Source organism: Rhineura floridana, chromosome 5 (assembly GCF_030035675.1).
Source record: "Rhineura floridana isolate rRhiFlo1 chromosome 5, rRhiFlo1.hap2, whole genome shotgun sequence".
In the NCBI taxonomy this organism is placed as follows: Eukaryota; Metazoa; Chordata; class Lepidosauria; order Squamata; family Rhineuridae; genus Rhineura; species Rhineura floridana.
In genome coordinates this window covers 78,461,330-78,480,307 of record NC_084484.1, presented here as the reverse complement: position 1 = coordinate 78,480,307, position 18,978 = coordinate 78,461,330, and the positions used below count along the sequence as shown (strand labels likewise).

The following is an 18,978-nucleotide window of genomic DNA, read 5'->3' as shown; positions in this document are numbered from 1 at the left end:
AGTTTTGGCAGCGTATATCGAGTCAGCCCTTGTTTAATTGAAACACTGTAACATTAAAAGAACAAACATTCTTTGATTGGAGGGAAAGGTATAACACTACAAACAGAAAAGTCAGCAGTAAAATCAGAATGCAATGCAAATAACACACAATACATACAAGTCTTGCACAAAACGCATGAAAGGAAATAAGAGTAGGCCTTGTAACTTGCTGCTTCAAAGAAGGCTGCTAGGCTGTAAAGGGAATGGAATGCACTTTACACTCTCGAAGTTGTGTGGAGGATCTGACCACCAATGAAATCATATTTTGAGATTTGTCAGTGTCAATGCTAGGTGACATGTGCTTGATATGTACTTGAACTTATGAGAAATGTTGGCAAATGGGTATTGATACTCTGTTATTGCTACAAAAAATGAAATATCTCACCTGAGGCAAAAGGCTGGAAGTTTTACTATGAGTATTCTTAGCTGCCTTAAGGGTCTTGGGACTGAAAGATGGAATAGAAATATTTTATACATTCTGCATCTTTATACAAGTACTAACTTTCTCAAGTGTGGCTTTTATAGCAGAATCCTGTTTCGTGAGGTTCTTGGCTTTCACTTCTATGTTTTACCTTTTGGATGCAAAAATAGGCTTAAAAGCAAGTTAGATAAGCTTTCCAAGAGTTGTGATAGAGCCAGGATTATTCCGTTGCACAGGTCCTTGCAATTTTCTTCATAGTCTACAGAAGCAAAACAATATTGCTTGATTTTCAACATTTGTACAGGTAAAAGAATTCAGCTTGGTGCACAGTTTTTTTTGGGGGGGGTAGAGATGTAAAATTTCTGGAAATTTTGAAGCCATGGAAAAAAACTGGGATTTTTTCCAGAAAAAAACAAATTTTCAGAAAAATTGAAAAAATGCAATATTAGCACTTTTTACAGATTGAAAGTCACTTTGTTACTTCAGGAACATCAAATGTAATTATGTACAAGTTGGTCTGGCATAAAATTATCACATTTGGTATATTAAAAGTACATTTTATTCAAACAATTATTACAAATTTAATTTACTTTTTAAAATTTTTACTTTTTTTTGGTAACAAATGGGTCTATAAGATCCTGAACTGTAACACCTGAACTATTAGGAACCTCTTTTGTTTTGCCAGTTTATGAGGAGCAGGCAAAAAAACAATTTAAAAAAAACACAGAAGAAACCATCAACGTTAATAACAAAGAAAATTATGTCTCCGCTAGTCCTCCACAGAAAGGCTTTGATCCAATGGCATGGATACCATGACAATTGGAAGTCTTTTATCTGCTGCAGCCTTCATCCGCCTTCACAGCCGTTGTAACAGACACATTGTTATCCTCCACCTGTTCTGCTGTGGAGGACATTCTTGGATCGTTCTTTGTCTGGTTCCTCTCCCTTGACCTCTCTTGACGTATCGAGATACCTTGATAGTTCCCACAATCTGTTCTATCACCATTCTTAAAAAGGGTGATAATTATGGCATCTCTAAAGTCTTCCAGGATCTCCTCTCTCATCCAGATTTTTTTGGTGGGCTTATGAAGTTGTTGTGTAAGTTCAGGCCCACCTTCTTTAAAGACTTCAGCAGGAATCCCATCAGGTCCACTAACTTTGTTGTTCTTCATTTGATTGATGGCTTTACTGACAAGCTCGTTTCTAGTTTGTTGTTGTGGAATTTGCGAGAAGACCTCATCAGCCACAATAGAATTATGATTGAGGAGGTCGTGGTAATGCTCTTTCCAGCACAGTGCAATAGACTCTATCCTTAAGAAGTTTGGTACCATCCATTGAACGTAAGGGATTTGTACCATAATTTGTTGGTCCATAGATGGCCTTTGTGGCATTAAAAAAGCCCTGTGCATCGTGATCATCTGCAAAGTGCTGGGTTTCTTGAGCTTTCTTTATCCACCAGGCTTTCTTAAGTTCTCTAGTTCTTCTTTGGGCCTCAGCCTTTGCACTGGCATGGATTTTTTGCTTAGCAGGACAGTTAATGTCTTTCTGCTGTATCTGGAAGGCTTTCCTTTTCTTGTCAATGATCTTCCTTCTGCTCTTCGAGTTTCTTGGAGTGCTGCTATGTCAATATTAAAATGTCTCAACTCCCTCGCAATGATGGCAGTCCTGCGTTTAGGATGTTCACTATCTGTATTGTCCAACAATGTCTGTATATTACATATTCCAAAGTTCAATTGTCTTTTGCAAGCATTAAGTGGTGACCCCACTGGACACAGTAATCCAGTCAGGGAGACAGATGAGGCAGACTATGTTTAGGGCACCTTTTCTAGCCCCTTCCCCATACGGCATGAGCAGAGTGGTTCCTGAATAGGACTGCTCAGTCGTGGATATAGCTGCTGAATGACTCAGTTTCCTCAGTCCTTGAACCAGGACGACTGAGTCTGCATCCACCGCCCATGTGCTGGTCCATGACTAGTGGCTTCCGGATTTCACAGTCCTGCCCCTGTTGCCATTCGCCGATCACCATGGGACTTTTGCTTTGGCTTGGTTTGGTTGGAAGACACCTGTGCGTGAATTTGTTTTATGTGGGGAGACTGGCGCACAACGATCAACACACAGTCTTGACAGAAAAAGGCTTTTTTCTTGCTACCGCAGGTAAAATCCTTGCAAGGATCCTTGCAAATCACCTCCTACCGATCTCAGAAGATGTCCTCCCCCCAATCTCAAAATGGTTTCTGCCCTTCCAGGGGGACAGTGGACATGATCTTCACTGCACAACAGCTTCAAGAAAAATGGTGGGAGCAGAATTGTCCTTTACATAAGGCATTTATTGATCTAAGGCCTTTGATACTGTGAATCGAACCGTTCTCATCCTTCTGAAAAATGGATGCCCTGATAAATTTGTGAATATTTTGCAACTCCTTCATGACAACATGACAGTTCAATTTCTGATAACAATCGCTTTCAGGGTGATCCATTCAGAGTCAGATCAGGTGTAAAACAGTGATGCGTCATTGCTCCTACCTTATTTGCTATCTTCATTGCTATGATTCTACACCTTATTGAGGGGAAACTTCCTACTGGTGTGGAAATCATACATCAAAGAGATGGAAAGCTTTTTAATCTCAGTAGGCTGAAAGCAAAAAGTAAGGTAATGTCAATCTCTCGTAGAACTTCAATATGCCGATGATAAAGTGGTCTCCGCACATTCAGAGAAAGAACTTCAAACTATCCTAAATGACTTTGCAGAAGCATATGGAAAGCTTGGGCTCTCACTTAATATTAAAAAAAACCCAAGTGCTTCATCAACAGGTGTGAACTAGTCCCTCTGTAGCACCATCAATCCAGCTTAATGGTGCGACGCTGGAGAACGTTGATCACTTCCCCTATCTTGGCAGCCATCTCTCTGTAAAAGCTAACATCAATGCTGAAATTCAACATCGTCTGAGCTCTGCCAGCGCTGAAGTGTAGAGACCGGGATATTCGCAGGGAGACCAAGATGCTTATTTACAAAGCCATTGTACTACCGACCTTACTGTATGCCTGTGAAACATGGACCATTTATAAACGCCACTCCCAACGTCTTGAAAGATTCCACCAACGCTGCCTCTGGAAAATTCTGCAAATCACTTGGGAAGACAGATGGACTAATGTTAGTGTTTTGGAAGAAGCAAAGACTACCAGTGTTGAAACAATGATCCTTCAACATCAACTTTGCTGGACTGGCCATGTTGTTTGAATGCCTGATCACCATCTTCCAAGGCAGCTACTTTACTCCCAACTTAAGGATGGAAAACAGAATATCGGTGGACAGCAAAAGAAGTTTAAAGATGTTCTTAAAGCGAGTCTACAAAAATGTAACATGAGCATGGAGAACTGGGAAGTCTTGGCCCATGAATGTCCCAATTGGAGGTCGGCCATTATCAAAGTCGCTATGGACTTTGAAGAAGCACGAGTACAAGGCGAAAGGGACAAACGTGCTAAGCGAAAGGCACGTCAAGCAAATCCTCATCGTGACCATCTTCCATCTGGAAACCTATGTCATCACTGTGTGAGGCTGTGTGGATCCAGAATTGGCCTCCACAGTCACTTACGGACCCACCGTTAAAGACCTTATCTTGGAAGACAATCTTACTTGGCCATGAGTGATTGTCAATGAATGAAATGATGAGGCCTCCAAAGTATCAAGCAGACATAGAGCATCCATTCCCATAAAAAGAACTGAGAAAAAGGGGGGATCAAGATTCAATGAAACATTTTATTCATCATGCTAAAATAAAACATTCCATAATCCATTTCTTCTTGATTTTTTTCAATTTTTTCAGAAAATAAAACAAAAAAGGCTTCAGAAAAAATAAAAAACAACAGTCAGTCCCCCCCCCCAATTTTCCTGGTTTTTTTCCGGGCCTTCATGTCTCGGAGGGGGGGGTAGTTTTTAGCTATTCAGAGTGCACATAAGTATGACAATAGTACAACTTTGGGCATTTTTCATGCCTGAAAAAGAGCAAAGTTAAATTGATAGTTTCTGCCTTTATCTTGAATGTGTGTGGAGAATGAAACGTAATATTCTGGTGCCTCCTTTATGTACTTGTAGAACCTTATGTCCACTTAAAATGTATTTTAGCCTAAATCACAATATTCTTTCACTAACCAGATTTAGACTCTGTAACTCTCACATGAATACGCTAAATTGCTTTTCTCTGACTTTGACCTTGTGTTTAGAAGACCTTATTACTCATGCAAAAAACTGGACATATAGTCTTTGCTTGCCTTTAATTTCTAAATGGCAGTGGGATGGATATGTTGAAGCCACAAACAAGCTACAGATTACTTCCTTTTTGTACTACTGAATGCCTTGAGAGAACATTATCAAAAGGCATACACTAGCAATGTCTTTCTGAGGTCTTTTTTGATTTGCATTTTTTGTATTTGTTTTTCTGGAGCAGCATGCAGTGTGGCCCCTTGTTTCCTCAAGTGTTCTTGGCTTGTGCTCATCTCTGCTGATGTTGCAGTCATCTTTTTACTTCTGTCTCTTGCCTTCATGTTTGTTCCATGCCTGTATTAATAAAATGGATGCCTGGGGTTCCAAGTATATTTCTGTTCTCTCTTCTTTGTGTCTGAGACCCTTCACTACCCACTCTGCAGCTGCAATCAGTTTTAGGACTTACAACAAATTTGGGCTCATATCAAACCCTTGTGCCATTGGAGGTGCGTTTTGCTTCAGTTGTTTAGCTTCTTTTTGTGTTCAGATATTGCTACCATGATGGCATGCAGGTCTGACTTCCAATTGTGCTGTCAGATTGAGCAATAATAAAACTGTAGTGCTGGAAGGTACAGAAATGTAATCTAGTGCAAACCTTCCCCCTTTGTGAAGCCCATTAGACTGACCCATAACCTGATGCTACCTATGAATCCACTGCAATTTAGGCTGAAATGCACCACAAGAAGATGGCAGAAGGTGAAAGCAAATTTTAGATGGCCCACGTAATTAATCTGTACCATCATTTATCAAGAATGGTGAAAACAAATCTGCATTCTAAGCCAGTTTGGGAAAATAAATCTTCCCTGATGTCCAGTATGGTTACCTCTCAGATCATGATCTCAAAAAGATCGTGTATTATTTAAATATGTTTATGTATCACTCCTCAGCAAAACTTCCAGGGTGGCTTACAAAAAATACAGATAAAATGCAAAAATCAAAATATAATTATAATATGCTAAAATAATACATTAAACAGCCTGGTAGAATAATTTTTTCTGGTCCCAACAGATAACAATTTTGGCATCAGGCAAGCCTTCACAATTTCACAAACAGTATAGCACCACTAAGAAGGTTTTCTCTCATTGCTACCTTGGATGGTGGGACACTTATAAAGATTACTATGGACAGGCAGGTTGGTTCTGGGGCAGGTACCTGAGTCGTTAATGCTTCCGAGCTCGATTCAGAGTGCTGGTTTTAACCTGTAAAGCCTTACACGGCTTGGGACCACAATACCTGATGGAACGCCTCTCCCGACAAGAACCCACCTGTACACTACTTTCAACATCAAAGGCCCTCCTCCGGGTGCCTACTCCGAGGGAAGCTCGGAGGATGGCCACAAGGGAGAGGGCTTTCTCAGTAGTGGCCCCCAAATTATGGAATGAATTTTCTGACGAGGTGCACCTGGCGCCAACACTGTTATCTTTTCGGTGCCAGGTCAAGACTTTCCTCTTCTCCCAGGCATTTTAGCATGTGTTTTTAAATTGTTTTTTTTTTAAAGAAGTGTTTTTAAATTTGTATGTTTTTATATTTGTTTTTAATGTTTTTAATTGTTGTAAAATGCCCAGAGAGCTTTGGCTATGGGGCGGTATATAAAAGTAATAAATAAGAAGGAGAAGGAGAAAGAGAAGCCGTATAGAGCTTAAGCACAGACACTTTGAATTGTGCTTGGAAATGGATCAGAAGCCAATGAAGTTCTTTCATTACTGAGGAGAGATGTTCCAATAGCGCTATTCAACTGAATAGCAGCTGTATTTTGAACTAATTGCAGTTTATGTTCATGAACGTTCCATGACTTCACAGCTGATCAGCTAATGGCTAAGATCTGTTTTTCCCTGCAGATTGTCATGTCCCAGGTCTCCAACTCCCCATCCTCGGGGGAAGAAGACATGGATTCAGAGGGCATCTTAGCTCAGGAGCATTTGTCCTCAGAACTAGCTTATGGCCTCCCTAGCTCCTAGTGCACTTTAGAACCACAGGAGCCTGTGATGCCAGCTCTCCTCCAGCCTGAAGAGGTTGCATTATCTTCCTCAGACTCCACCTCCAGAGAGTTTATGGCTATAAATACAGTCTGGGCCCCTTTAAGAGTAGAGGTTCCACTCATCAGAGGTGAGGCTAGCTGCTCAGAGGAAATGGTTATCCTATTTAAGGTCAGCCTGTGAAGCCTGCCTTCCTAGGTTGCACTTGGAGCTATCCATGGTGTTGCTGTCTTGCTTGCATTTGGACCTCTGCTGGGCCTGACTTTGTTTACTGGATCCTGAACTGGGAGTAGTAGTGGTAGTATGTGTCTCTGGATCCCTAGAATCTGTGCCTAGAACATGCCCCTGCTTGGACCACTGTGTGGCATAGAACGTAGGTTTTGTTCTTTTTGTCATTTGCCCTTTTTGAGGTCTATGTCTCTTTTGTAAACTGCCAGAGTTATTTTTTCTGCAAACAGATGTGTCCGAGTTGAATTTGGCATCTTCATCTCTACAGTCACCATAAATATTGTTACACCTCATCCACAAGGTGAATTTTAAAATTTGTCTTACATAAACTTAGAGTTCAAGATTACAAAATGTCTTCTCTGCACACAGTGTGCACTCATCCTGTTCATATTATTCATTTTATTTTCATTCCACACACATTTAGGTACCCTTAGGACAGCTTTGTGAATAGCCATGTGAGTGTGCATCACAGGAAGTTGGCTCCCATGTGACTGGGATATGGGTTTGGAGGAAACTTAGGCTCCATCTGCACTATTAAAGCAGTATTATGCCACTTTGAACAGTCATGGCTCCCCCCCCCCCAAAAAAAAGAACCCCGGGAAATGTAATTTGTTAAGAGTGTCAAGAGGAGTTAGGCCCCATTCTTCTCACAGAGCTACAATTTTCAGAGTTACCTGGGAATGGGGATTGACTGTTAACCCACTTGGAGAACTGTAGCTCTGTACGGGGGAACAGGGGTGTCCTAACAAATCATGGTACCCTTTAAAACACTACAGTTCACAGGATTCTTTGGGGTAAGCCATGACTGTTTATAGTGCCATGATAGGGGTGCTTTAAATGTATAGTGCAGATGGGGCCTTACTCAGTCTTCCCTGTCCCTTGCTCTTTGCCTCCTTGCTCATATACTTGCTCCCCTCCCTCTTGGGAGGTTTGTGTAAAGACATGAGTCAACCCAAATTATGGAAGTATGTGTTCCAGCTACTTGGCTTATTCCTTTCTCTGCTGGCTTTTTCTGTTCACTTTTTCATGTCTTGTAATTTTGTTTTAGATCTGATGTATTTTAAAATTGTCTAGACAATGTATTTTATAAGTCTTCTAGTAAGTAGAATGAATGGTGTTTTTTTAAAAAACAAATATCTCATCGTTCTGAAAAACCAGTGTGTCACACTGACAACTCTAACAAGTCAGAGAATTTTGGAGAAAGAGATTTAGAAAAGAACAGTCCATCCGATAAAGTTATTCTCCTACAAGCCTTCATAAACCTTTAAATGCCACAACCACAGGAAATAATCTATCTGCTAACTCACATGTGAATTTGGCTTATTTGAGATTATGGCATAAAGTGAAGAGACATAGAGATGACCACTAAAACAAGGGAGAAAACAATTTTTCTCAGGAAGTGGCAAATTTTATCGATGCCTGACATGTATCAGGAAGAATTATTTCTTTCAAGGGCTGAACTCAGTACTGACTTACTCACTGAGGGGCCTTTGATTTAGGGTCAAAACATATCCATCCTTTCATATACCGTTTGAACTAATGGTGTCTACGTAAAACTTAAATGTGTATTCCTTTTTTCTAATTCTAAGTGGTAACAGAGACATTAATCTATTTCTTCATAAAGTACTTTTTGCCCCTTTTCCTTTTGCAATGGTGGTAGTTCTGTTCTGGAATTACTTTTGCAGTAGGACTATTCATAAAGCATATACTTAATCCCATTCAAGGCAGTTTTTAAGTGTGTTGGATGTTGGAAATTATCTATCACTTGTGGATGCATAAGTTGCAGAAGAATTACTTCAATATATGTTGATATATTGCTGCAGTTCTGTCTATTTCAGATTCACATTAAAATCCTTTTAAAATTTACTTAATTGTGGTGGGGTTTGTATTTTCAGAGTTTGGTTGTTCGTGTACATTTAATGCTGGTGCATTTTTAAAAATTACAGGTCTAGTGAGTTGAATTAACAAGTTTCATTTAAAAGCTCATTTCTTTAAGAAAAATTGTGTTGTGGAAGAGGTTGCTTGGTTTCATAGATGTAGATACTTCTCATTGATGTCATGTGCTGTTACAATGCAACAAAAATACCTAGTAGCATTCAGAATCTGCAGTAACTATGAACTAGAGCATTTGCCTTTAGTTGCTGGGATCGGACCCACGGGCCATAGCTAACCTAAGGTGGGTCACAACAGCACCACTAGTGCTATACAAATAATGTGAAATAAAATTTAAGAATGGGTCCCAAATGCATGTTTGTACTAAAGGTAGGTCCCAGGTCTGAATGGCTGAATACTTGCTGAACAAGAGCATACATTTCATGCAGGGATGTATTGTGGAAAATTTTCCAGGGCTTTCATATTTCCTTTGACAATTTTCCTTGTAATAAGCTTATTAGTAGCAGTGAATGTATATCAATTGGAAATAAATATTAGGCAAGCTTGGCTGTTTAACAGTTTTTAACTGTGTTTACTAAATACAAGTAAAGCAAACATGTAAAATGTCCCCTCTGCACCCAGTACAGTATGCTCAGCCTGCTGTCATTCCTCCTCTTATATTCATTCCACACACTTAGATGTCCTTCAAACACAGCTGTGTGAATAGCTATTTGAGTGTGCGTCGAAGGAAAGTGGCCCCAATGTGGCTGGGGTTGTGACTGAAGAGCAGCTTAGTCTACTGTTTCCCCCCTCCCCCACTCTTTGCTTCCTCCCACATATACTAACTCTCCTCCCCTTTGGGAGGTTTTAGTGTAAAGATGAAATTAGATTCACTATCAAAGGCTTCCGATGCAAACTGAAAAGTTTCTGATGCAAACTATACTAATTTGCATTGAAAAAAGTTCCAGTTCAAAATTTTCCAGAAAAGCAACCTTAAGCTAGGAAGTATGTTCCATGGGACTGCTTTCTGAGTAAATATGTTTAGGATTAGAACCATGTATACCACCTTGCGTTCTTTGGAGGAAAGGTGGGGTATAAATTTAATTAATTAAATAAAAATGCCATAAATGAGCCACCAGGAATAAAATGGCCTAAAGCAGCGGAGGGCAGCAAAGTCTCATCGGCTAATGTGGGAACAGGATGCTGCACTAGATGGGCCACTGGCCTGATCCTGCAGGCTGTTGTTAAGTAAGGTGGGGGAGGAGGGTGGGTTAACTGTCCTTTATAGCCAAGCAGGGAAGTGCATGTTTAATACACACATGTATGTCTGGTTTGACACTCTAGCTGGATGAAGGCAAATAAGCTAAAACCTAGTCCAGATAAAATGGATGATGGGCATAGGTTAGAAAAAAATACCATGGTAGTAAAAGATTCTGTGGTGGATGTTGGAGTAATCTTAAATTTAGTAATCAGGTGACTAGAAATGCCTTTTCCAATTTGGATTAGCCAGCTGCACCCTCTGCTTTGCAGTGATACCTAACCACAATCATAGTGTCTTCTTGGTTGGGTTTCTGCAGCATGTAATATGTGATGCTGTTCTAAAACAAATATTAAAGAAACAATAAGTGAAATTAACCAAAATTTCTAACACTAGATGTGTTTGATTTGGTAACTACTTTTTATTTTGTTTGTTGTTGTTTTTGTTGTTGTTGTTTTGCATTAGGAGCTTTGTATGTGGCTTCTTCTATAAATATGGATTACGATATCCTTGTATTGTGAAAATTTTGCAAGACAAAAATATGACAGTTGGAAGCCCTGTCAAAAGAAGATGTAAAAAATGAACCATAAAACTAGTTCTTAGCTGCTTGCTGCCGCTTTGCTAAAAATGATTTTTCCTCCCTTTTGGTATTTTTTAGCTGTAGATGGATTTCTGAAAACTGACGAAAGACAAAGACTGGCAAGGGAAAGAAGAGAAGAAAGAGAAAAATATCTTGGTAAGTTGGCATTTTATATCCTTGGATATAGCTGGACAGTCCACTCTGGGAAGGTAACTTTGAGGATCAAGGTGTGGCATGGTTTAAGCCTGATTTCCTAGATGAGGGAGGTGCAGTTCCTAGTTTATTCTGCGTGGAAGATGGCCCTGGTCTATTTACCTAGTCTATAATCTAGGCCACTTTCTCTGCATCCTCACTAGCCCCCCAAACCTCGGTTTAGCTGTGCCATGCTAGGACAGACCATTTAGAATGGGTTGGCTTGGAAAGGTTCTTGACAGGAACAAACGTTGCTTAGACACTCTTTCATTCAATACCTTCCCCGATCTCAACCTAGCTGCTTCTTGAACTTCCAGCCTGTTGGTGGTAGCAGTTCTAATGTTTCTGAAGTAAGAAGACTCACTTCAATGACTGTAGCGATAATTGGAGCACCAGCACATTGAAAATAAGCAGCAGCTGTCCAGGCGCCGAAGGGATGTGTAAATCTGGTTTTATTCTTTCTGCCACTCTGGACTCTGTGCTACATATTTCAGCCCATGTAGGTTGGACTTCTCCACTTAGCTACTTATGTGTTTGAAGAAAGCTTTACATTCACTCTTGTTTTCTTTCCAGAGGTTCTCAGTTTTTATTAAATTTTCCAGTTAATAAATTGAAAAGGTTGAATCATTTGACTCTTAAATTTGTAGTCCTGTGTGTGCACGCACACATGAAAGAGGGAGGGAATGTATGTTGGGAATTTAAAAAAAATACTCTCCAATGCTAGTGGGCAGAGACTTTTTTGTATGATGTGTCATTCTCTTTCTGTGGCAGTAGATATGGAATTGTAACATATAATTGTATTGTATATCAAAGTAAGAGAACCTCTGTCTTTATTTAAGCTGCCAGGGAACAGCAAATCTTGGAAAAAGAAAGGAGAGCAAAGCTTCAGTACAAAAAGCAAATAGAAGAACGATGGAGGAAGCTGGAGGAGCAGAGGCAGAGGGAGGAACAAAAAAGGGCAGCTGTTGAAGAAAAGAGAAGACAGAAGCTCAGAGAAGAAGAGGTAGGCAATGTGTTAATAGCCTGTGCCATGGGGTAACCTATTTCAGCCTGAGTGCTGGACTGGAACTTCCCAACTTTCTGGGGGCCACATTCATATAGTGGGCAGGGCAGAACAAAAAGCTCTCCCTAAAGTAAAAGAAAACATGAATGTAACTTTATTCCCTTAACCCCCCCCCCAATTGCCACAAACACTCAGGCACATGGCACATGGTAATCAATCAATTTCTCTCTTTGTTTCTCTTATACATATTTACATGTAATCACACACTCATACGTACACTTTTACGTGATAGCAGAAGGCATGGTGGGGTGGCAGTGTTCACCTGACCCCCAATCAGCGACATTGCTACTGCTTAGTGGAGGGGCAAGGCAGTGGTGAGGTTGGTGGTGTGGTGCCAATGCACCGACAGAGCTAATCCGGCACTCCCAGATTGCATGGAGTTTTGAGGAAAAACTCACATAGGGCTGGATGTGTACTGTTTGGAAGTGGTTAAAATAAGGAAAATGATGAGAGATGGTAGGTCAAGGATATAATGCAGCAGCAAGTTGTAGATGTAGGGCTCAATAGTAATAACCAGCTAGCAGATTGTCTGTAAATATGGCATGTATTTTATGAACAACTGTGCCTTTTTTTTTTGATGGTGGACATGGATGAGAGATGAAAATAAGTGACATTAAATAGTCTGGTGCTATAGAGACACTAGCCAGGACTGTCTGACACAGAGTACCAAATGCGGCAAAATAATACCAAAGTACCAAATGCGGCAGAAACAAGAAATTTTATCAGGTGTAGATAGGTGAGCTGCAGCAACATGTCTAGAGGGGGGAAGGGCTATGGCTTAGTGGTAGACTGTCTGTCTTGCATGCAGAAGGTCCCGGTTTCAATCCCTGGCATCTCCAGTTAGGGCTCGGAGATAATCCTGCCTGAAATCCTAGACAGCCACTGCCAGTCCGTGTAGACAGTTCTGAGCTAGATGGACCAGTGGTCTGACTCAGTATAAGGCAGCTTCCTATGTTCCAAGTTCTGGAAGTTGGGTCTCACTGAGAGGGGGCTCTACTGGATATTAATGAGGCAGTGGCTGCATGAGTGTAATTGGAGCCTGGAGAGACTTGAGATAATGGTGTTCCTCTAACTTGGGAACAGTGGGAAGATAAACCTCTATCATTCATGGGGTTCATCTTCCCTTTGATGCCCAAGATTTAAGGTTAAGGTTGGATGTGAAGATAGATACATGTTTGTTTTTCCAAGTCATGGCATAGACCAGTGATTCCCAACCTGGGGGCCGTGAAGTAATCCAGAGGGGGCCACAAACAGTAAAGAAATGATTTTTTTTTTTAGTCTTCGCTTCCTGGACACTGTCTGCTCCACACTGCTGCTGCAGACAACACCTCCCCCTTGCTTCAAATGAGAGGGGAGGACTTTTGCTGAAGTGCCGGAATGTCTTTCAGGTGTGCGGATGGCAGGCATCTGCCTATAAAACACGTGGCAGATGCCAAAGGAGGCTGAGGGTGGAGCTACCAGGAAGAAGAGGGGATTATTATCACCCACTCCCATCTCCTCACACTGCTGTGGCTAACAACACCCTTACTCAGAATGAGAGGAGAGGGCTTTTCGTGAAGCAAAAAGAAGCAAGGCTGCAAGGAAAGGCTGCTTTCCCCCTTCCGTCCTGGCAGCCAGCCAGACTGCCTTTCTTGGCTCCTGATTCACTACCATCTCCTTTTAAAACTTATTCTTATTTGCAAGGCCGCCCAGATCTCGCCTTCAGCCCAGATGGAGTCAAAGAGCAGTGAGGAAGCTCAGGACTTGCTTGCCCTCCATCTCTGAAACTAAGTTTGTGTGCCTGCATCCCCCTTTCTTCCACTAACACTCCGCGACCCCATCTCTCTCTCTCTCCAAGGTGCTGCGGCAGTTGAGGGTTTCTCTCCTCCCATGTACCCAAATGCGTGCACACCTGCAGATGCTTGCAGGAGGGTCAGGTGTGTGTATGCGCACACTGATCTGTTTTCTGCTCCACTTTCATTCCCTAAGTGCACGCTAACCAAGTCATCAGTTCTGACTATCATCCCAAGGCCTAAAAGCACTAACCTCCCTACTCAATCTATCTACCCTTCTGTATTCCCAATCTAGCAACCCCACCACTACCACATTGCAGCATTATTATTGTTGTTGTTATTAAAAAGTTCATCAGGTTGGCTGAGGCTGGGGTCCACATACTTCAGCTGAAATGTTTTTATTAATTATTATTGCATTTATATCCAACCTTTCCTCCAAGTTGCTCAAGGTGCACATAGTCCCCCCCCTTTCCATTTTATCCTTACACCAACCCTGTGAGATAGGTCAGACTGAGAGACAGTGTCTGGCCCAAGGTCACCCAGTGGCTGGGTGGGGATTTGAACCTGGATCATTGTAACCCACTGGTGTTGGGAGACAGGACTGTACATCTTCAGATTATGTGTGTGGCGGGGAGAGGGATACCAATTTGATGAACCTTTGCATTAAGAGAAGAAAGCAACACCTCCCTGTCTGCAGGGAGGTTTTTATGATCTTGTCACACAGGATTTTTTTAATTAACAGAGGCTAAAATTACAATTAGCGTGGGTTTTTTTTACAAACTTTTGGGGACTTATAACAGGGGTCTGGTACTAATAAAGGTTGGGAACCACTGGCATAGAATAAACATGCTTTTCCCTGGCTGTTTTTGGAGAGCAGGCTGTGACTCTCCCTTGTAGATTCAGCTTTTCTGTAACGGTGATCACTGAATACCACGTTGTGCTCTACTGGAGATTCTTAGAATACTGGACACAATGGTGGCTTAACTTTGTTGGGAATAGGTCTCTTTCTGCACCAACAACTTTTTGCCTTATTGAGATACAATTTAGTTGTTGAATTTGGCTTATAAAAGTCCTAAATAGCTACTGTCTTCTCTGTCACAGAAGACTTAGCCTGGGCAATGTGTTGATAGTGACTGTTCTTCATTTATCATGATTATTTTATTATTTAGGTCAACACCTAATATGCGATAGGTGCTGTATAAAAGTAACAGAGAACAAGTCATTGTTTACAAACTTACAATCAATGTGTAAATTATTGGTGAGCATACATACAGCAGTAGTTTTTGTTCTTAGCAATGGGTCTAGTTTTTATTCCCTGCAGCGGGTTTACCTTCTTCCTTGATACTCTGCCAAGCCTAAAAGCCTTTCAAAAGTGATACATAATGTGTGAGCATGCTGACCATTTCACCCTGCAGGAGGGCAATCGCTTGTCAAAGCTGTCCAATGTTAGTTTTTACATTGTCTGTAGAAAGTCGATTAGTGACAAAACGCTTCTCGGAGATAGGTAAACTTTACCATGTGTAGTGCTTTTAAACATGCAGGCCATTTCACTGCAGTCTCAGGTGTTGTGGGCCCATACCGTAGGGGGACTATATATCATGTTGCCTGGTTGAATGTTTAAATCACTACTTATTCTTTGTCTTGCATCAGTAAAATGTAGCATATGTTGTTGGCGTGTGTGCGTTGTTGTGTGAAACAGCATACATTACGTTGGAGTTAAGTTGAGCAAGAAACTTCTTCAGAGCATGTTAAGAGTCTTTATTGAAAGACATTAAGGCCAGAGGCTTAAGAGTAAATACATGTAGAGATTCCTCAGTCACCCCCCTTCTGGTACATCTCTCTCCATAGATAAACACAAAAGACAACCTCTCAGCTCAGAGGCATAATTCAGAAGAGGACAACACACAGACTCTGTTAGAACTTTCCCAGTCGCTATCAGATGGCTACCATAGCAATGGCCCTGGCAGTCCGTTCCCAGACAGGGCATAGACATAACTCCCCCTTAACCACAGTTACGTCTTCAAACTTGCAGGCTTCATGGAAAACTACTAGAGACAGTAATGCCTACTGGTCACCAGCCCAACAGCTTCCCTTTTTTCCATTAAGACTGCAAAATACACATGAAATACATCTCCATAATACATAATCATACAGTCATACATTTCTACAATACCTCTTGCAATACAGTTCAGTACAGTTCAGTACAGTTCCAACTTACATCTCAGTAAAGTTCAAAACCTTATTCACTCAAACTTTGGTTCAACACATGTCAAATAAAGTGTCTCAGGATCCATGTCTACAACTTTATTCATTCCAGGACTTGTTGTTAATCCCATAGTAAATCTGTCAGGCGGTTTGCCTAAATTCGCTCTCGTGGAGCGTCTTAAAGGAACCAGAGCTTCGGCTCTCTCTGCCCCCCCATTTGTGCTTGTGCTTGGCACAACCTGCGCAGGAGCTTCCATTTCCTCAGCTTTTCGTTTCTTCGATCTGCGTTTTCCACAAATGAGCTCATGCAAAGCATCTCTGAGAGGTATTTGTGTACCTTCCACTTTAATGTCAACATCTGGCTTAAATTTCTGTGATTGTGTTCGTGTTTGTGTTTGTGTGTCATTTGTTCCTGTAAGAAGGACTGTCTCCCTTTGATCCCAAGGCTTTTCTGAGACTTTAATGCTTCTGCTCAGAATTAACTGCTGTGTTTCTGGACACCAGACTCTGTAATATGCATTCTGAAATCCCAAAACAAAACCTTGCTGTGCTCTGGGCGCAAGCTTGCCCCTCCTTTTTCCCTGTGGAATGTGGATCCAGCACCTTGCCCCGAATTTTTGAATGTGTTGCATTCTAGGCTTTCTGCCAGTAAGTTTCTCATAAGGAGACATTCCAATAGCACTGTGTAACACCCTGTTGTGAATGTAATTCGCATAAAGAATTGCTTCTGCCCAGAAAGAATTCCCTAAACTGCAATCCAGCAGCATGGCTCTCATTGCTTCCCCAAGCACCCTATTTTTTCTCTCAGCAGTTCCATTGGAAAACGGGCTGTGTGGAGCAGTGAAATTCTGGTTTATTCCCTTACTCTCCAGAAAGTCACTCAATGCTTTACTCGTAAACTCCCCACCTTGGTCCGAGCGTATAGCCCCTACCGTGACCAAGTGTTGAGTTTCGATTCTCTTAATGAACAGTTTCAGCTTCTGTTCAGCTTCACTTTTATGCTTCAACAGAAAAACATGACAAAATCTTGAAAAATCATCTGCCAGTACCATGTAGAATTTCGCACCTCCTCGTGAAGCATTTATTGGCCCTGCTAAATCAACATGTACTAGCTGGTAGGGAGCTGTTGTGGTTCTCTCAGCCTCCCGGTTTATTGGTGCAATAGTCATTTTAGCTTGATTACAAGAATCACAATCCATTAACTGTCCACAATCTTTTAAATGCATGTCTTCACTGTGCAAAGGGGTTTTCCTTATCGTGTCAAGGTTTGCATGCCCCAGCCTTTGATGCCATTCATGGACGCAGCCCTGATGTACCTGTGCCTCAGCGTTTAACACAGCACACCCTGCTTGACTGCTCTTTATTACAAACTGTGAATCATTCAGGCTTCCCTGCATGCACACTTCATCTCCCCTCATTATAAAACATTGGTCTTTGTGGAACAAAATTGAATAATTACAACTCACCAGTTTGCTAACTGATAAAATATTATGAGCCAATTCCGGAACAAACAAACAGTCTGTCATTAGTCCAAGTTTGTCAGATTTCACCAGACCTTTAGCTTTTACGGATTTCCGTGATCCATCAGCAAGTAAAACAAAGTCTTTCACTTCTTCTGAAACGTAAAACAAATGTCTGTCTTTAATTAATATATGGCTTGCTCCGCTGTCGACAATAAAGTTAATTTGTTCCAAGTCTTTAGACTTCTGTTTACAAACAAAGTTCACACTTCCCTGCTTCAAGCCTCCGTCCCTGGAGTTTCGCTTGATTGCACAATCTTTACGGAGATGCCCACGGGCCCCACAGGCAAAACAAGACTTCAGCCGCTGCTGCTCCTGCTTGTTTTCCTGTCTGCTTTCGACAGCCTGCTCCGGTTCAGCACATTTCTCCTCCTTGCTTCTGACAGCCTCCACCGGCTGGGCTCTCTGCGCCTCCTGTCTCCGCTGCCATTCCTGGGACAAATCCTGCAACGCGTCCCAGATCTGTTTAGCCGACGGCTCATCTCTCACACACATCAGTTGAGAATCCAATAGAGCCAAGATTATAAACGCCTGCGCCCTCTGGTCTCGACGCTTCCAGGCTGCGGTCGGTACCGCCGGGGTTTTTTCCTCAATCACGTCCCATAAATCCTCTGTTATCAGCAAAGCCCGCATCCTCGGCTTCCAGCTGCCAAAATTCTTTTCATTAAGTCGTTCCATCGGCAAGCCTCCCCCAGACAGGTTTACAGCCATGTTGCTCACCTCCGTCTGGTTCAATCAATCAAGCTGCCCTCTCTGGAACTCCGTCTGCCGTTCAGACCAGCAACTTACTCCGGTGTAATGCGCTGTGGAGCGCAACCATCCTCTGCTACCACTGTTGGCGTGTGTGCGTTGTTGTGTGAAACAGCATACATTACGTTGGAGTTAAGTTGAGCAAGAAACTTCTTCAGAGCATGTTAAGAGTCTTTATTGAAAGACATTAAGGCCAGAGGCTTAAGAGTAAATACATGTAGAGATTCCTCAGTCACCCCCCTTCTGGTACATCTCTCTCCATAGATAAACACAAAAGACAGCCTCTCAGCTCAGAGGCATAATTCAGAAGAGGACAACACACAGACTCTGTTAGAACTTTCCCAGTCGCTATCAGATGGCTACATAGCAACGGCCCTGGCAGTCCGTTCCCAGACAGGGCATAGACATAACTCCCCCTTAACCACAGTTACATCTTCAAACTTGCAGGCTTCATGGAAAACTACTAGAGACAGTAATGCCTACTGGTCACCAGCCCAACATATGTAACCCTATCATGTTTGTTTTGAGAATTTGCCATATGGTATTACCTTGAAGGGGGAGAATAACATGGAATCATTCCATTTTATACTCTCAATAACCCTGTGAGGTATACTATACTGAGAAATAGTGATTCTGTTCTTCATGGCTCAGCAAAGATGTGAATCAAGGTTTTCCTGGTCCAAATGTAACACGTTACCTGAACAAGGATAAACAAGATTTGAGACAAAAAAATATTATCCATGCAATAGAAAAGCCAGTTCTCAGAGTTCAGTATCATACCCCAGAGTGGCCAGTCCCAGGGTTGACAAAAAATGTTACATGAGAAACAGATCAGTGTGGA

The 18,978-nt window shown here is 41.7% G+C and overlaps 1 protein-coding gene across 5 annotated transcripts in view; it reads left to right on the top strand.

Annotated features, from left to right (window-relative positions):
• The window catches only part of MAP7D2 (MAP7 domain containing 2), a 128,950-nt gene that overhangs the window by 69,466 nt on the left and 40,506 nt on the right, over positions 1-18,978 (top strand). For all 5 annotated transcript variants that reach the window (XM_061627273.1, XM_061627272.1, XM_061627274.1 and 2 more), the window contains exons 2-3: positions 10,714-10,791; positions 11,667-11,830. In XM_061627273.1, the coding sequence (XP_061483257.1) occupies positions 10,714-10,791; positions 11,667-11,830 (242 nt within the window). The remainder of the gene's footprint in view (positions 1-10,713; positions 10,792-11,666; positions 11,831-18,978) is intronic.